The sequence below is a fragment of the Chroicocephalus ridibundus genome, chromosome 10, assembly GCF_963924245.1.
Source record: "Chroicocephalus ridibundus chromosome 10, bChrRid1.1, whole genome shotgun sequence".
NCBI lineage: Eukaryota > Metazoa > Chordata > Aves > Charadriiformes > Laridae > Chroicocephalus > Chroicocephalus ridibundus.
In genome coordinates, this window is record NC_086293.1 from 17,096,008 (window position 1) to 17,114,429 (window position 18,422).

General features: G+C 47.9%; 1 protein-coding gene across 2 annotated transcripts in view; it reads right to left on the reverse strand.

Annotated features, from left to right (window-relative positions):
- The window catches only part of SYNPR (synaptoporin), a 110,505-nt gene that overhangs the window by 4,605 nt on the left and 87,478 nt on the right, over positions 1-18,422 (reverse strand). For both annotated transcript variants that reach the window (XM_063348213.1, XM_063348212.1), the window contains one exon: positions 7,214-7,412. In XM_063348213.1, coding sequence (XP_063204283.1) covers positions 7,214-7,412 — 199 coding nt within the window. The remainder of the gene's footprint in view (positions 1-7,213; positions 7,413-18,422) is intronic.

Consider the following 18,422-nt stretch of genomic DNA (forward strand, 5'->3'; position numbering starts at 1 on the left):
TTAAATGACAAGCAGCTCTCTCAATGCCACCACACCATCGGACTTCGCAAGCTAAATCAAGCTCTGCAATCAGTGCGTTGGCAATAACAGTAAAATAAATGCATAACAGCAGGTAGAAATCTGAAGCAAACAGAGACAAAGTGACCAAAACTAACAGAATGTAGGAGCTTAAACTTGCTAAAAAGAGGGAAGTTTTAAAAGCGAGTGAAGTTCTTCGGATAGGTGACAGCAGCAGAGGTTCAGGCCTGCTGTCGAGCTCGCAGAGCCTGACCCCATGCTGGTGAGGCATTTGCACAACTCGTGGCACTAATGACTGCAAGCCGCACGAGTCCCTCACTCTAATTGCTAGTAGCTCGTGTCTTGGGCTATGAAGTAGTGCCAGGAACATCCAAGAGCACTGTGCAGTTGAGAGGCTGGTCCTAAAGGGACTAAGTATTTGATGTTATTTCTCAGCTCTTGCCTTCTCCATCTTGCCCCATCCTCCAGCCTTCTGCTGACCTCCTCTGCCCCCCTGCACCAGGGTCTCCACACAAGCCTAACCCCACTCAATCCTGCCCTTGCTGCCACGAATTCCCCTATCTGAGAGCAGATCAGAGCCTTGGGGAATGGGTCCCTGCTCCGAAACTGTAAAGCCTGTCTGGGTGCAAGAAACACACCGAGCCAAAAGGGAAAGATCACACGGCAACAGTTGGGGAAGAAACCATCCATCCCCTCCGACCGCTCCCAGAAACACGTTGCAAGACCAACAGCTTGTGAAGAAGACGGGACAGAAAGGCTAACGAAGCACAAGGAATTTTTCATCGGGTGCTCTCACCAAGGCTACATGGCTGGACTCGGGCTCTTGGGAGGATTTTTTTCCATCTCCTCTGCTGAACAAGGAGCAAAATATACCACTAGAGCAAACTTGCATCTTCCTATTTATTTTGAATCTTTGCTAACCTTCAGCTTTGGCTGGAACTTGAACCTCTCCTGTTTTCAAGTGGGTTTGGATTTCTGGCTGAACATTTTCACAGCTCTGGGTGGAACAGAGTTACAAGATAATGACATGCTGAAAATAAAAGTGAATTTCAAGCTAAGCTGTTCTGTGGCTTAATGTCTATCTGGGGAATTTCTCCTTGGTAATTAAAGCCAGAGTGTCTGCATACTAAAACAAATCTTGCATTTGAATGTTTAATATCCCCATAGCATGGGTGATTTTTTTTTTTTTTTCCTTTGGAACAAAGTAATTTTTGTAGTTGCTCTCTTGAAATGGCTTCTACAGATCTCTTCAATGCGTATTGTTGTATGGTTACACCATACTCCTAATTGCGAAGTTTCTTTCTCAGATCTCAGCTGAGATACTTTGGTCTGCCTACAGGTGCCTTTGGGAAGGAGGCAAAATAGGAACGTGTAGGAGAAAGCAGAAAACAGGATTTAAAATACGCTGAATATCCAAGGAGGGAGTTTTTAAGAGCCTGAAGTATGTGTAACAAAAAAAAATAAATATTCTTGCTGCCTTTTTCAAGTTGAAACTTGCTATTACCGAGTTTGCCAAAAATGCCTACTTGGAACAATTTTATATATTACATGTTTTAGAATAGAACTGTGAATGCCTTTTCTTTTCATGGTAACTGAAACATTTCTCCTTGCTATCAAGTCACTGGCTTCTGCAAAATGCCCTGTCTTTGGAGGGGGCAGCCGCTTTAGCCTCCTGAGCACAGTTGCGGATCCCCCAGTGTCCAGCACAATCTCACCCAGCCAAAAGCATCTGCAGAAGCTGGTTGTTCACCGGGGAAGGGGACGCGTTTCACCTGCTCTGAGCTGGTCGCTGGCTTCAGCAACCCCCGGAGCGCTGTGACACACGTGTCCCCACTCGCCCCCCATGCCCTGCTCTCCCTCCCGGCCAGCGTTGTCCACATTTGGCACAATGGCCCTGGGCAAAACCTCAGCATCCCTGCCGCGCTCGAGCTCCCTCCTCCCTCCCTGAACCGCAGCTGTTGGCCCCGTAACTGGCTTCCACGCAGGGCTTTCAGTGCCTCTCCGCAAGCGTTTCCATCCGCTAATGCTCGTGCTACAAAACCTTTTCATTTGACAAAACCCTCTCGTACATTTACAGCATACAAGGGAGCAACTCCTCAAACGCCAAAGCCTATAAACCCTCCCAGCCGGAGCCTGCCGAGCCCCGCGGCACTGCCAACGGGTTTCAGGCACAGCCATGGGGGAGCAGAGGGAGATTTCCTTACCCCAGGCGGGGCAAACCGCTCGGACGATTTGCTTTCACAGTCACAACCAACCTAAAAACTCAAGAACCGCCCCAGCGAGAGCCATAGCCCCTGCCCAGGAAAGTGGCCAACAGCAGGTCGCTGCGGGCACCAAACGCCTTCCTACGGTGGCATTTTACCTCTTGTTTTGGTTTGAACCAGGTCCCACCCCAGATTTTCTGCAGAATGAAGCTTGGAAAGAATTACACGCTTCTTGCCACGGTGTATGGCCTTGCGAGCTTGCTTCTGGCAGGGACGTGCAGAGCCCTTTGGGAGGCACCCGCGTGTACAGCAAGGTCACCGTGGCTTGTGTTTCAAAAAGGAGATGACAAAAGCAGGCTGAAATGGCTCTTTGAAATGCAAAGAATTACTCAGGTTATTCATAATTTCATTTTTTAACTGCAAAGGATTCAGCCTTTGTTTTTACAGATAGCTCTCTATTCTTTTCATATCTGTTTCTAGAAAGCCGGACAAAGGGGAGGAAATAAAACATGTCTTATCAAAGACATCTCCAAAAAGCGGCCTAGGAGTGTACTTAACTCACTTGGTCTGCAACATATGTAAAGAACCAAATGCCTTTCTGCTTAATGTGATTATTCACAGGACTCCAGATGCAAAGGAAAGATCCCATCTTCTTACACGTAAGCATCTTTATGCACCGTAAGAATGAGATTATCAAGTAATCACTATAAAAATGAAAGATCTCTTTTCAGGGCTAGGCCACTCACTTTTCTTGGCTAAATCATTTTCTGCTTTTATATTAATTGATTGGAATACTAACAAAGCGGTTTACATTTATACAAAAACGCACGGGATTCTTCATGGACAATAACTTCCCAGAGACAAACCTGAAGGCACACAGGGACAGAGTTATCAGAGTGCGGGTTTTAAATAGAGCAGGTATGGGGTATAGAAACCGTGGGAAAAGAAGTAAGAAGTCTGAGTGATGGGTGCTGATACACACTGACTGTGACTATTCTTTCCTTTATTTTCCCACTCCAGAGACAGATGGAAGCATCTACCCCTGATCCCCTAAATCTTCTGCCCAGGACTAACTGCTGGGTCGGTTACTCTCTGCTTGCAAGCAGCTGCAAACGCATAGGTCCGAAACGGGGCGTCGGGACAGAGGTGCTCGGGGTGGCAGTGGCAGGGTGCAGCTCCTCTCTGCTCTCATGGCAAACCAGCAACACCTCCCCAGGGCACATGGCGTAACACAAGCGGAAATCAGCTTAAGTCAAGCTTAGAGGTGCGGATATACTGAAAACCGGCGAGGTTTTGTACGTCGGATTCATTAATCTCCAATTAATTTCTTTAAAACGTCTCTGGCTCTGGAGCACTGATCACTCATTTGAGAAACGGGCTTGCACTTGGACCGGCGGAGGGAAGCCCCGGCTCCTCGCTGTACCCGTGCACGGGGCGAGAGTTTGCCACGAAATTAAAATCCCAGCTGTGGGTTGCAGAGCTCAGAAACACATTGCACGTATCTATTAGGAATTTAATCCCTGGTAAGCTGCTCCTTGTTCCTTTAGGAATTGGGAATCCAAGGTCCTCTCTTTGGTTTATCTATCTAGTACGAACTCCCCCAAAACGATCTCTCCATGGAGCCGCGGAGGGTGCAGGCAGCAAGGGCCGGCTGCTGACAGCCCCGTGGGAAGCGGGGACTCCCACCTCCACGGCAGACGAGTAACACACCCGGGGCCCTGTGCGACCAAAAGGAAGGTTTTTTTTTTTTTTTTTATCCCCAAAACCTGATGGGCAACGTTAGCAACAGACACGGCTCACTGCACAGCGACTAAAACACGCCGGTGCCATCCAAACAGCCGCGGAAGGAGTTAACGGCTTCTCCTGCTGGAAACATTTCCTTGCCATGATGTCTCACTTCACACTGAACGTTAAAATATTTTTCCACAGTTAAAGTGATGCTTCGCTGAGATCTCAGCACATGCAGTTGGGTTTCCCTATATTTGTATAAACAAGGTAAACTCGAAACATTTGCGACTGAAATTTTCTCTGCTACTTTCTTGTGACTGAGTGGTCGTTAAATTCTTTATAATTCATATATTCTGTGTCCAGTCAGACCACTGCAAGTTGGCAATGCGCTGATGGTGCTCTGACTGCCTGTGCAAAGGTTTTTTTTGAAAAAATATTTTAAAATTTCAAGTGAGAGTTGCTTTTTCCCCCCCCTCCCCCACTTCTCCTGTCATACTCCTTTTTCAAACCCTGAAAATTCGTCAGGAGGAACAGCAGCCAGCTCTGAGAGGGTGCCGCTTAAAGGCAGATGTCACCCCAGACTGAGCAAACATCAAGCCAAGAGGAAGTACAAGGCTTGAAATGGGGACGGTTTTAAATATGAGATTGTGATCAGGCGCTGCAGCAGAACAGAAGCAAGGACGGATGAAACCACCATCTTCTAACTCTTCAAGGAGAGGCCAAAACCTGGCAGTCTGGAAAGGGTGCCTGAGTCAGGGTGAGGAGGCTGGAGCGAGGACTGCCCCGCCACCTGCAGCGATGCGTGCCGAGTGACTGCTGGCTGCAGTCAGGCCCGCACAGAGCACCCCACGCTTCTGCAGCACTTTTCTTTGGGAGGAAAAAAAAAATAAAAAAATATCTCGGGGATGAGCCATACTCACACATCTGATTTGATGTACGTGTGATCTTGCCGGGTACGTCAGCTCAGTGTAGCATCTGCCCGGAGCTGGAGGATGCATCGCCTGCCTCCTCTGCACAAGGCGTTACATCCCTTAGGTGGATCCGGCAGCCGTGGGAAGCTGGTTTGCGCTCCGTTTCCCTTGACCCTGGAATTCCTCCTGCTGCTCCCTTGTCCTCTGCCTGAGGCTCTGCGTTTTCCCTACTTCTGCGCCGCAGAGTGGGACTCACCCTGTCCCAACCAGGCTGCAATCATTGCACTGGGTAGAGACCAGCAGGGACGTTGTCCCTGTGAAAAAGGGTCTTTTTTCTAAAAGTACCCAACGCAGCGGAGCTGGCAGTGCAGAGGAGATGCTGGAGCAGGCACAAACCGAGCATAACCCTAAGCCACTTCCCAACACCACTCACCAGCAGGAGCTGCTTTTGTTGTAGGACACACAGAAGCACCTTTATATTCTGAACAAATAAGGTCATTTAGGCTTGGTTTAAAGACTGGGAAATTGCAAACAGCCACTTTGGTAACAGACACCGGTTAAATTTAACCTGTGGATTCAATTACCATCCATTACACAGAACAAATTAAATCAATGCCACGTTAATGCTGCAGCGGATTGCACCGTGCATCCTCTGACAAACGCGACTGCAGCAGCTCTATCAGGAAAGTCCTGGGCAACGGCAAACGGCCACATCACTATCTGACATATTAGTACTATTTTTTCCTTTTTCCTTTTTCTGTTGCTACACAGGATAATGTAGTTGGGCAAAAGAAAGAATTATTGTCCAAAAGAAAATTAAAGTGGCAGATCTCTGCAACTAACCCTTTGACGAGACAGTCTGAAATGAGATATTATTTGGTATCAACTGAATCAAGCAGAAGGAAGGCACTTCATTTATTTACTGTTTCTGTAGGGACCCCTTTATCTTGCCTGTTTTACCTCTTCTCTGTAAAGATTTCCCCTCCTTTCCTCACCATTTTCTAGGGAGACAGAAAAGGTCACAGCAACCCCCAAATGAAGACGATTCATTTCCTTTGACGTGGAGTGAGAATTTTTCCTTCTGTAACAATTCATCAGGTTTTGAATTATGCAAACTCAAATAAAACAACTCACATCTCCTTGCAGCGGGAAAATCTTTCCCTCAAAACCCCGCACTCCTAAGATTACCTTCCTGCAGTGTAATCTTTTGCTTACTGTTACTGTAGTTATTTCCTTTAACAGGTACAGCCTTTCTGCGCCGGTGATTTATTTTCCTTTCTATTGTATTTTTCTGATGCTCTCTATTGGTGGCTTTCAGTCATTTAAAGCACAAGTCTCAGCCAAACCTCTGGTTTCTGTCAATCATAAACTTTAGCTTTTTCTTAAAGCCAGAACTTAACGCTGGTGCTCACTAACCTCCTACTGCCTTCCCTTTGAACTCCTCCTCACACCAAGACTCCAGAGAAATATTTCCTCTCCTTACCCTCGCAGCCACGGAGGAGAGGGCTGCCCGTGGAAGGGACAGCCCGCAGGCGCAGAGACCTGACCCAACCTCGGTGCAGCCAAGGACCAGCCCACAGCTGCCTGGCCAGACCAAGGGGTGGATGCTGGGGCACGATGCACGACCAGGTATGGGACACCTAGAACAAAACAGCTCTCCCTGCCTTTACAGTCTTGATTTATAAGTAAACAAATGCACAGCAGCACTTGCCTTTTATCACAAGCCTTCAGGAATCAGTAAAAAGAAAAATAAAGGCACGAACAGGCAAAGATTTATGGGTGCATAGAACGATAACTGGAAAGCGAGGAGCCTCATAAACCAGTGGAGACAGGAATGTGCTGGGAGCTCAGGGTAAGACTGGAAAACCAGCCACGTAATTCTCCAAAGCAAAATAATTTGGCTGAACCCAGCAGTAATTAGCAATAAGCAACCTGCCTGGCTAGGCTTTGGTCAGGGGCATGGTTTCATTCGTCTGCTGGGATGATGCTTTAGATCTCCTCTTCCCTTTTTTCCCCGCCGATGAAGCTCTGCTGTCACACACCCGCGGCTCAGACCCCAGCCCTGCAATCACCCACCTACACCCTCGTTATTTGTGTGAACATCGTCGCTGCAGGCAGTGGCAGAGAAGCGGGGAATCCCACCAGTCCGTACAAGATGGAGACCACACTCCACCCACAACAGTCTCTGCTACCCTTGACGTTAAAAGTTTAAATTACCATTAAGATATAGAAACAGGTGAACACAGAGATGTTTGGGCGTCGGGCCACTTGGATCTCCCAGACCACTCCACAGCCACCAAAAAAGCAAGAGATGAAGACCTACGCCTGAAAATGCTGCAAATCCATACTTACAATGAGAGGCCCTCTGTTGTTTTCACGGTACTTGTTCTGGAAGAAGATATAAACCACGGTGGCAGCCAGCGAGTAGAGGAAGGCGAAGACTGCGATGGTGACGAAGAACTCTGCCGAAGAGGAGAAGTCCCCTATCAAGGAGAGCTTTTCTCGGCGCTTGCCTTCACAAGTGGGAGCATCGAAATTCACTTGATGCAACCTGGAAAACATCCCAAAGAACAGCAGGTGAAGTATGGAAAAAGGAAACTGTTACCTGAATACAGATATAAATACATTTTTTCGGTCTCCCTGTCTCCCTCCTGATGCACATTGATTCCCTGCTTGAATAACTGGCCCTGTAAGTAGTCTTCTGGGCTGTGCTCGTCAGAGCTGCTCGTACACATGAGGTTACTTCCATGCGAGCACCTAGGTGACACTGAGGACCTGAACACATCTTTTAAGCAATCATCTCAGAGAAAAGCTGGTATTCCAGTGGTTTGGTACAACCCCTCTGCCCCCCCCTCCCCTTCCTCTCTGGGGTTTTGCCATGGCAACAACTGAAAAAGGATAACAGGAGAAACAATTTGATTCTCAACTTTTTACCACCAAGGTGGCAGAAAACAGGACTTATCCTCTACATTATGGCCATGGGATACCTGTATTTGGAAGCTCACAACTTCCTTAGGTAAAACAGCTTAATACACAGCTACCTGCGGCTGTTAGCCCACGGGGCTCTGAGCCATATCGTGCCTCTACGTTAAAAGCTTTTAAAACCAAGCTGCAGCTGAAGTACACAGCTTTGGTCAAAGTTGCAGCCCGCATACCCTGGTTTAAGCAGTCAAAGCCCTAATCTTGTACTCATGCACCGTTTGCAATCAGCCACCGAGCTGACAGATTTGTAGTTCCGTCCGGCAGCTCCTGCCAGACCCTTCTTTGCTCTGATAATTTTAATTTCTGGTTCAGAAAGAGAAAGGGGATCCTTGGAGGGGGTACTTTGGCTGGTCCTGTCACACGGCCCAGATTAACATCGGTGGGGACACGGGGCCCGATGCGGGGTCAGGCTGTTCTGTTCTGCACAGGGAGAGCGGAGGGGACGAGGCCAGCAGCAAGTTAACGGCAGCGATCAGCAGCAATTAAAGAAGTTACGATCTGGTGCAGAGAAAGGATGAGGCCTTCTGGGAGACATTCCTCTGCTCAAGGGCAATTAACGCACGCAACAGCGAGCCAACGGCAGCAGCAGACGTGAATATACGACTAAATAAAAAGTTAGGTCCCCAGAGGAAAACAGAGTACCCACAGCAGAAATCACGGAAGATGGATTAATGGACGTTAGAGGACTGCATGACTTTTCGCTTTTCCTGGTCCAAACTAAATGTTCCCGAACGCGTGGGCAGAACCTTTTCATCAGCATTTCATGCATAACGCCGGTTATTTGCCCCAGGCATTTTCTCCCCTGAGCTTCTGTCGCTATCGTAGTGGTGGGAAGAAAACAAGAAAGGCGTCTGCCTGGATTGCAGAGATGAGCAGCGGCTGACTCGCCTCCCCTGCGCGAGCACCGCAAAGCCTGATGAAAACCAAACACAGGAGAGAGACTCTAATGCTCATGATCAGACAGTTTCCTGACTTGGTTTCAAAGCTTCCTGGCATCAGTGCGCGCACACTTTTCGTCAGGGCATATTGTTCTTTCCTAAAGCCGGGGCAAAAAGAGGGGAAAGATTTCCTAGTGCCTGTCATGCCAATCCTACAGCCTGGAGAGAAAGGGGCTTTGCTTTATCCATCGCTAGGATTATGGAAAGATTTGAAATGCATGATTTGCATGGTCAGAAAAGAAAGCTTTCTCTGCTTTCCTCATGTACGGCTGCTCGGGGGCTGTATTGACACAGAACGAAACCGGGAACCTGGTTCAAAACTCCTTGAAAACAGTGGCAGCCTCTGGGGAGTTTTGGAGCGGGAACAAACTTGATCCCATCCTTCCTTCCCCAGGAGAATGCAATGTTGGCCGGAGACTGTGCCCACCATCCTCCCCAGGTCCTACCTTCAGGGCTCGAGGCTGGGTTCAAGCCGGGTTTCAGCTTCCACCCAATCCATGGGGCTGCAGCCCAGGACAAGGACACTTGTGATGGTGGGGAGAGCCAGAGCTGGGGACCACCCTGTGCTCCCGTCCACTGGCACAAACAGGGTCCCCAATCAGCCCAGACTTTGCAACTCCACACAAAGGCGTTCACGGTTGGGGTGGTTTTTTCCTTTGTTTTTTGTTGATTGGGGGTTCCCCCCCGCAAAGCCACCAAATGCTTAAGGAGCATTTTCTGGTCCTTGAATAATTAGCCATGTTTGCTGTTTGAATGGCCACACTCAGGTACCACAGCTGCTTTTTAAGGTCTCCACCATGGGGTCCGGTATCTGCTTTTCCAGCTGAGCCCAGGGAGAAGGCTCCAGCCCCCCACGGGAAAGCCAGCCTTTGCTGCGACCGTGGGAGCTCCACGGGTTGATGTGACCACGTCCCTCTGCGCTGGCTTTAGAGAATGGCTCTGGCCCTCACATTGCTTTCACAAGCACTAAGGAACTGAGCGGAGCTACATTAAATACAATCCGTTTGCTTTGAGGGGAAAAACAGAGAAGAACAAGGCAATTCCACATGCATTTTATAGTGTGAAACACATCTTTAGGGTGGTTGGGTTTCCCCCCCCCCACCCTCCCCTGGAGTCCTGAAATAGTGCACCGGGCGACACACGGTGTTGCAAGTAGCAGTTCAAACTCCTGCGCATACTGAAGATGAAATAACTTAAGGAATGTCTCTATCAAGATTTAGACCAGGCGTTGCTGCCCACCCCCTGCTCCTCCGACTGGCCCCAGCCACCACAGCCCCATCCATTCTAACCACCACCAACCCACCAGCCTTTCTGGAACATGGTAAAGTAACCGAGACCACTCTCCTTTTCTGTTCCAGGTTTTCCTGACTGCCCTTTAGTTCTGAATCACAATAAGCCAGAACAAAATATGTTCATATATTATATTAACATCTCACTCGTATCTTCCCAGCAGTGCTTTCATGGCCACCCATGTCAGTGATACCAGATCACAGAAGCCTTTTTCCATCAAGTTACTTTTATTCACTTGCTTTTCATTTTAGATTTCCCTAGCCTCTAAGAGGGTTGGGGCCTCTTGTGGCCACCTCACCTGTACCCAAACAACCCTGATCTCAGTTGTGCAAAGGGGCCCAAAATAGACCATGACTCAGAGCTGGGACGAGGAGACAGTGGCAGGGAAGAGCGACGAGCGAGCCAAGTCCTGGGGTGGTCAGGGTGGATGCTGACTTCACAAGATGCATTTGAAAAGTTTCTTTAAAGCAGGAGAGGATCAGTGACAGAAAATCCAGTTTTACTAATTGAAACCTCTTTGATCTGGAATAGCATCTCAGAGAGAAAGCTCTGATTCTTCCACCGATGTTGCTGAGTCAGCCTTTCTGGGGGCAGGATGGCTTGGTGATGACTCACAAGAAGTTAATTGCCTCTACCTCTGCCTCCCACTTTTGATGTAATTCTACCTGTTCCGCCTCTTACTTATTCTTCTTTCATCTTCTCTTATCTCTCATTGTTTACACCCCAACCTTTTCCTTCGAGTCATCCTTGGCTGGTGTGTTCCTTCTGCAGCTTTTCCATGCCCAGCACCACCCCTGCATTTCACCTTTGCCTCTCCATTTCCTAAACAAAACCAGGAGCCCCAGGAGTGACCCTTTGCAATCACGCCCTTTGCACTTTATTAACATCAGAGCAATACTGTTGGGCTGCATTAGAAGTGATTTTCACTGATTGATGGACGATGCAAACAAGGAACACTTCAGGAATAAGTTTACCTAATTAGGGAAGAAAGCAATGAAAAACCTTTCCCCCCTAAGTTCCTCCAAAAGTGAGCTGGACAGTGCGTTTTCCCTTCTATTGCACTGAGTGTTGTTATTAATCCAGAAATAAGGCTGATGCCTCAGGAACGTGACCTCGCGCCCCACACTCAGCAGAGCAGCACGAAGGTCGTCCTCGCTGCCCATCGCTACTGATGCCGTCCCTTGTTCCTGCTGGGTCTGTTCGCTAACAACAGCCACCATTGCCAAGCCATCCAGGTCTGAATTCCCTCAAATTCACTTGGATCTGAGGCAAGTCCACCAAAGGCAGTCAAGTTTCACTGATGAAGTCACAGTAATTAAGGGCGTCTGAGGTTTCTTCTACCACTTGGCAAACTTTCCCTTGCCGTGGGAAATACGATGACAAGACAGCTGTATTGTCTAGCCTGACAAGATCAAAAGAGGGCAGGAATGTTTTACAGTGGAAAAAAAAGGATTTTTACATTGTTCCACAATAGCGAAGAGCAGTTACGTTTTCAGACACTAATTACCCCTGCTCTGAAAACAATACATGAAGCCAGACATGCCGAACAAAGCTACAGCTGCTACATGTGCGTGGGGGAGCAGAAGCTGCGCTCTCCCCACGTCAGTGTGAAGTTGCCTTTCTTTCCTGAACTTCCTCAGCGCAATATTCAAGCCACAATTTGCTTTTAATTACAGCCCCTCTTTTTTTCCAAGCAGCCCACTCCACCTGACGATCCTTGAGCCCAAAAATGGTCAGAGCCACCTCAAAGACCCATCTTGTCCCATGTCCCACTCTACCAGCAGAGGCAGAAGAACCCCAAGCAGGAGAGTGTGCACCCAGTGATCTAATCTCATCTGACCCACGAAACCTCCCCCTTTAGCATCGCACACAAGGCTTAGACTTCAAACCAACAGAACATGCAGTTAACAGCAAGTATGCACTCAGGTATTATTGATGAACCGGCACGCTTTTCTGCTCCTGGGCTTTGATCAGCGCCTGGATTAATAAATAACAGATAAAGGTCTGCCTCCAAAAATTCTCAATGGGAGTTAACGTTTCTCCATTCCTTTACTAGGACATTGGGGAAAGCAGGCAAAAAAAAATATAAAAAGCTATCTGTTTTGGCAGGTTGTCCTATTTTCTGAAAATAGCACCTTGTAACCCACCCCCCAACCCGTCTACAACATGCTTGAGCAAAAACCTGCAACACCCACGCACGTGCTTGCAAAAATGCAGATCCATTATCCTTTCATTGGGCTTGATTTCCCCCTCACTTGTTTCTGGTAGTCAAACTGTCAATTGTATTTACCGTCTGCAAAGCAGTGAGAGAAATATGCTGCTGGAAATCAGTTGCTGCAGGTAAGTGCTCGTGGAGGAATTCGTCGTGAAATGTTTATCTTGGCTGATAATCTCCAAAACGAGGGAAAAATGAAATTTCAAAATACAATAGTGAAATACTGAAATGCATAGGGCCCCTTAGAGAGTCAAACCGCTCTGGCGATGCACAATAACAAGACGGGGGTTTCGCCTTTCTTTCTCTGGGATAAAAAGTACAGGTATTTCTTTTAGTTAGCCCTGACAACACTGTGGCTCCCTCGTTTCCGAGGACTGCGCTGATGAGCTTTCACACCGGTGCCTCCAGCCAGCCGGTCCCTCAGCAAATGCCCCTTCTCAAGGTGCCGAATATGGATTTTTTACGTAGGTTTAGTAGAAGAACACTAATAAATGAGAGCCTTTCCTCTCACAGCAGAGCTCATCATTGCCATAAGACTTCCCTAGAGATATTACCTGCAGGAAGAAAAATACTTTAAAAGCGACCTTTAATACTCAAGTGAAAGCAGAAACCTGCCCAAGAAGGAAAGGTCTTTTCTTTAATGAAATTGAGGTCCACTGACTCTTCCAACCCTCTTCACAGCCTGTTCTCAAGGAGAAAGCAATGTACACGGTGCTCCTCGCTGCAAAGAGCATCTCCCACGGTGCTGGGCATCCCCACACGTCCGGTGCTAAATCCTGGTTATCTGAAAGTCTGCCCACACAGCAAGGAACAGGCTTCCTTCCAGCCTTCGGGAGGGTGGATGGAGCTGGGCTCTGCAGCTTTCTCCTCCTGCCCCCACATCTGCTCTCCGAGGACAGACTCCTGAGGGGAGAAGCCCTGCAGCAATGGAGCAACGCTATGAGCTCTCATACACACCATGAACTCTTGCAGAAGGAGACAGCTAAACAGTTGCCCTCAGTCCATATTTTTTGCCAATTATAACCATTATCCAGTAATTCCCATAGGATCTTTGCACCCAGGCATCCCGGAGCTGTTGAAGTCAGTCTCTTTTGAGGCAGCCAGCCTGTTAATACCACATTTGAACTGCTTGAAGTCACTAACACTGAAGTTCTCTCCAGCCCTTCAAAGTCAAACAGCTGAAACGTTAATAGAACCGTGGACAGCTGTGGGGACGCGATGGGCTTAGCCCAGCAGTGGGACAGCAGGTGCCACAAAGGTGACTGCTCCACGGGCCTTTTGCACCTGTGACAGTCTGGCAAAACCAGAGTTTTCCACCCCTTTGCTAACAGTGACAAGACTGTTTCTCACCCCAAGCCTGCCCTCTGACAGGGCTTTTCCCAAGATGAAGAAATTACCATTGACTTGAGCATTCCCATTCCCCACCCTTCCCACCGCCCACCTGCCACGATGCACATCCCAGCGCTGCCTGCGTATGCCACAGCCGTTCAAAACCGTGAGGTGCTTATCGATAATTCCTAACTGTCCCAGCAATTTTCCATACTTCGCTCTACCAGCCCCAGAAAGGCAACGCCCTCTCCAGATTCTCCAGCATCCAAGGGTGCCCTCAGTACCCTCCTCTCCTAGAGAAGCACATTAGTTTCTACCACTATCCCTATGAAATCAGTTCATTTCTCTCTGGAGATAGGAAACAAAAATAAAATTCTCCAGCTGTCTCAGCAATCCTATCTTGGTCTGTTGTTTCTTTGCTTTCTAGAGGAATAGAAGAAAGAATACAGTTTGCTGATCAAAGAGTATTTGAGAGTATTTCACTTTGAACTTCTGTCCTCTCAATGACACCTCTCCATTTCTTTCAAAAAATATCCCAAAGCCGATATCTCTCTAGAATTATTCAACACTACCAGTAGTTTCACACAAATACATACTTTGTCTTGCAAACATTTATTCCCAGTTCCTGTCCTGGACATTTGAACATCCTAAAGATCTTCCCTCTGTCCCTTCCCTTTCCTGCTTTCAGTGGCTTATACCCATCCAAATGCATGTCCAGAGCAGCATCACCAAAACCCCCCAGAAGACTCTGCTGGGAAGCTGACCAGGAAAGCTGTAGCAACCTATATTCTCCTCTGGTTTATGACCAAAGTAATGGAAAATATTTTGCCCCCCTTATATTTTCAATTTCTTAACTTGTCAGGTTCCCAGCCCTCACTCGCATATAGCTGTTGTGCAAACATTTGGCCAGTTCTATTTTCCTACAGTACTGTTTTTAATAGGACAAGCTGTCAGCCACAGTTGCTGTCTCAACACACCACATTGCGTGCGCCGCGCTGGGAGGGGTGGTAATTCCTCCTCCAGCACCAGCAGCTCGGAGCGGGCATGCCGCGATGCCTACCCAGAGCATCGCAACACGCACATCCTCTGCCCCATCCCTCTCCACCTCACATCTCTTCTCCCATTAAGACAGCTGCTCAAGAGACACCCCCCCCCCCCCGGCTCCGGGAGGTGCTCAGGTCTCCAGGAAGGGAAGCTACAAACCCCTTTTGGGGATGGGGTCTAAAGACATAGGAATAGGGACAACCATGGTGGTGGCAAGAGGGCACAAGTGCCACATTCGCAGCTTGGGATCCCTCTTGCAGAACCTGCTCCCACTGATTGCATTCACAAAGTTCTTGGAAAACAGCCTGCGTAACAGCTTCATCAAACTCTGGAGGAAGAAACGCCCCGGACGCGTGCCAGCCACTGAATGAACCTCCCCAGGCTGTGCACGTAGCAGTAATGCAAACCCTAGTACTCCATCGTAGCACCAAAAAAGAAATAAAACTGCTCATTATAGTACACACGCTGCCGGGAGTGCTCGGAAAACTGAGTGGGTGATCCCAACCCCACTTCCAAGCCTACATCCAGACCCAGATTTATCTCCCAAGATATCTTCACAGCTCTTCTCAGAAACACACACTTTCCCTTGCTGTGCAAGCAGAGCGTAGCACTCAAAAGACATGCTCCGCTGGTCTTTACAAACCCAAATACCTTCTCAGATTGGGCACTTGCATTCTTTGTGGTACATACTGGTGGCATTGCTCTCTGATTTCCCATCACTGAGCTATTTTCTTGGGGTGAACCACTTCCTAGTCACTGAGAAGTTTAGCTCCTATCTCTGAAGGAAGGTAACCCTTGATTATCTTAACAACAGTCATTGTGTCTGTGGAACAATGCAAATTAGGAGGCCTGGAAACGCCATAGGCGCATATTTGCACTGCCATACACACAACTGTCCAGTGCTACCCAGTCCCACCGAGAGATCCCGACTGAACCCATGGCTCTGGTGTCCCTCCTGCTGCCCTCTCCTCCGGAGAGACACAGGAATCAGCTTCCGCACTAACAAGCCTCTGTCAGACCAGAACAAAAGCATCCATTTGGAGAAAAATCTAAACATCTGGAGATATAACATAAGCAATAGAAAGCATAAAGCAAAGGCCTAAAAAACAGTCATTGAATCTAATAAGACCATTTCTGAGAAGTTGGCGTATCAAGTCCCCGGGCAGTGCTTTTGCATGGAGCGATGCGGGACCGCTGACCCCCACCTTCCTGCACCCCAACACGCCCTGCTGCTGCTGGCATCGCTTCATAACACTCGTGCCACCTCCAATTCACCTTGCCTTCCGCATTTAAATGGACTATGAACTCCACGTGAAATCAATCCAAATTCTTGGGCATCACCTGATGTTCACACAGAACCACCTGAAAGCATAAATCCTTCACCCTGTGAGAAGCAGGGTTCACATACAGTTTAATTTAGGTCTATAAACCCTGAAAGCAGCAATCTCACCTCCAGGACTGGCTGTGATAAATGCAAGAGAAATTACAGAAGATGCAGCAACGGTCATTCTTCTGTATTGTATTTTAACATTAACTTTGTATTTTAACTGTAATTGTCCCAAGTATATTGTCCTAAGGCACTTAAAGCAATCGAATTAAGTCCTCTGTAGAGTATTATGGCATGACTCCAATAAAAGTCCCAGTCAAAATATTTTAATTTGAAGTACATGTGAAATCCTTTTCTCAGGGGGGGCAGGAGCCCAAGCAGACCTGGGGGTCTGCTGAGGGACCTGCCGACAAACTGCCGGCGCCTTCACGCTGAATAACCCATGAATCCAGACAGGAGAGCGAGAGGTACCTCACTGAGCGGGGCTATGCTGGATGGGGTTGGATGCCCACCCTCTCCAGAGTCTACTGAATAAGAAATATTGCATTAAACTCCTGGCAAATAAATTAATGCAGAAGCCACGCGTGAGAGGAGACCAAAGACATCCCACGTATGGAGCTCGCTGCAGTCCTGGGGAAACCTTCAGGGCTGCTGCACAGTGAATGCAGACTTGGGAGCAGAGGGAAGGGCAAGGACGTGTGTTTGATCGTCCCCTAGCCGGGTCACCGCACGCCGTCTGGGGTATGGGATCAAATGCCAAACAAAGAAAAGCCAAAGGGTTTCTGCTTTGGTTGCTTCTGTACTGGCAGCGTGAAAATGCACAAAAAGAAATTTGCAAGGGAAGTTGTGAAAAGCCCGACTTTTAGAAAAAGCCTTTGTGGCAGGCACAGATAAAACACCATCATTGCACAATACCACAGAGACTATTCATGAATATATATTAAAAATTCAAATTGGGAAAAGGCTGCATACATTAACAAATCCAAAACTGACTTCCACTTTAAGAACAAATTCTGGCTAAAGTATTAATGAAGAATTTTTCTGTCACCAAAACAGTGTTAAGCATAAAATACAGCCTCTATGAAGCAAAATAAGCCAGTCTGGATCAATACAATCTAAATTCATCAAGAATTCAATTGCTTTGAGTGCCAAAAGAAAAGCTTCTACAATATAACAAAGATTTAAGAAACAGCGTTCTCCCTTCTCTGCAGCAGAGACCATCTCCAGAAAGCTGCCACCTCTTTCCTTCCCCATTTACTTTCCAGCCAGCTGGAAAGTTCACAAGCTCTGTGTTCACACAATGTTTGTGCATGGACGTTCGTAACAGAAGACAACAGCTGACCAGCCTGAAGAGCTGCAAAGCAAGACAAGTCGCCTCTATGACCCCAGTTCCGCATTCAAGGATGTGTTTTCTTGATGTTTCAAGGAATTGAAGTCTACTAAGAGAAGCTGGAGAGCACTGAGGGTACTGCCAACAGAGGAGACCTCAGCATCTGGAAAAGTCATGTCTTCTGCAGAGCTGCCACCCCATGAGAAGTCTACTGGCTGGAGCAATCAGCCTCTCCCTGCTTGTGCAATGGACTGGGGACTTCACTGTTTTAGAAATACTGGCAACCAGACCTCCTTCTCTGACCTACTCAAGCAACACACCGCACACAGCCCAACACACCAGCGGCACAAATGAGCAAAGACTTTGCCACTTATGTAGCCAACCCTTGGGCTGTGGCTTCTTGGCTGAGCACAAAATTGTTTGGCGCAGAAGCTGAGCCATTGAGATCAGCTGGCAAATTGTGGGGGCAGTGGATGATCTCTTCCTTCCCATGACACAGTGCATCAGATGCGCTAAGGACCACACGCACAGGGTCAGCCTCAAAGAGAAGGTGACGATGTGGTTGTATCAGATTTCTGGTGGTTTTCTACAGATCTTACGCAGGAACAAAGTGTTAAGTGACTGGGAGCATCTCCCAGCCCCTCTCTGCTGGGAAGAGCATTCTTGCATTCATCCACCGTTCAAACAAAAGTGCAAACTGGCAGTAATAACCATGCTTTGGCCAAGTTGCCAATCTTGAAGATTTCTACCAAGTGGGTTTTGAAGACTGTAATTGGGGTCAGGAAGGGGCACTTGAAACTAGAAAAGCCACAAAATCATCCTTATTTTTATCTGTTTTAATCAGGCCAGCAATGATTTAAGACTCCCTGGCAACAGGGACTGTGCTCATGGACAGACACTACTACAGACCACGTCTGTCCAACTACAGAAGCACAGACATTTTCTCCCATTCTACTGTCCTCTTAGTCTGAAAAAAACCAAAAAAACCCCATCCCACAAGACATGCAGGAGCAGAGAGAAAAACCAAAGACAGTATTCCCAGAGCCAGTGTGGTCCTTGAAGACCCACGGACACTGGAGAACACTGATTTGCAGATTTTAATTACT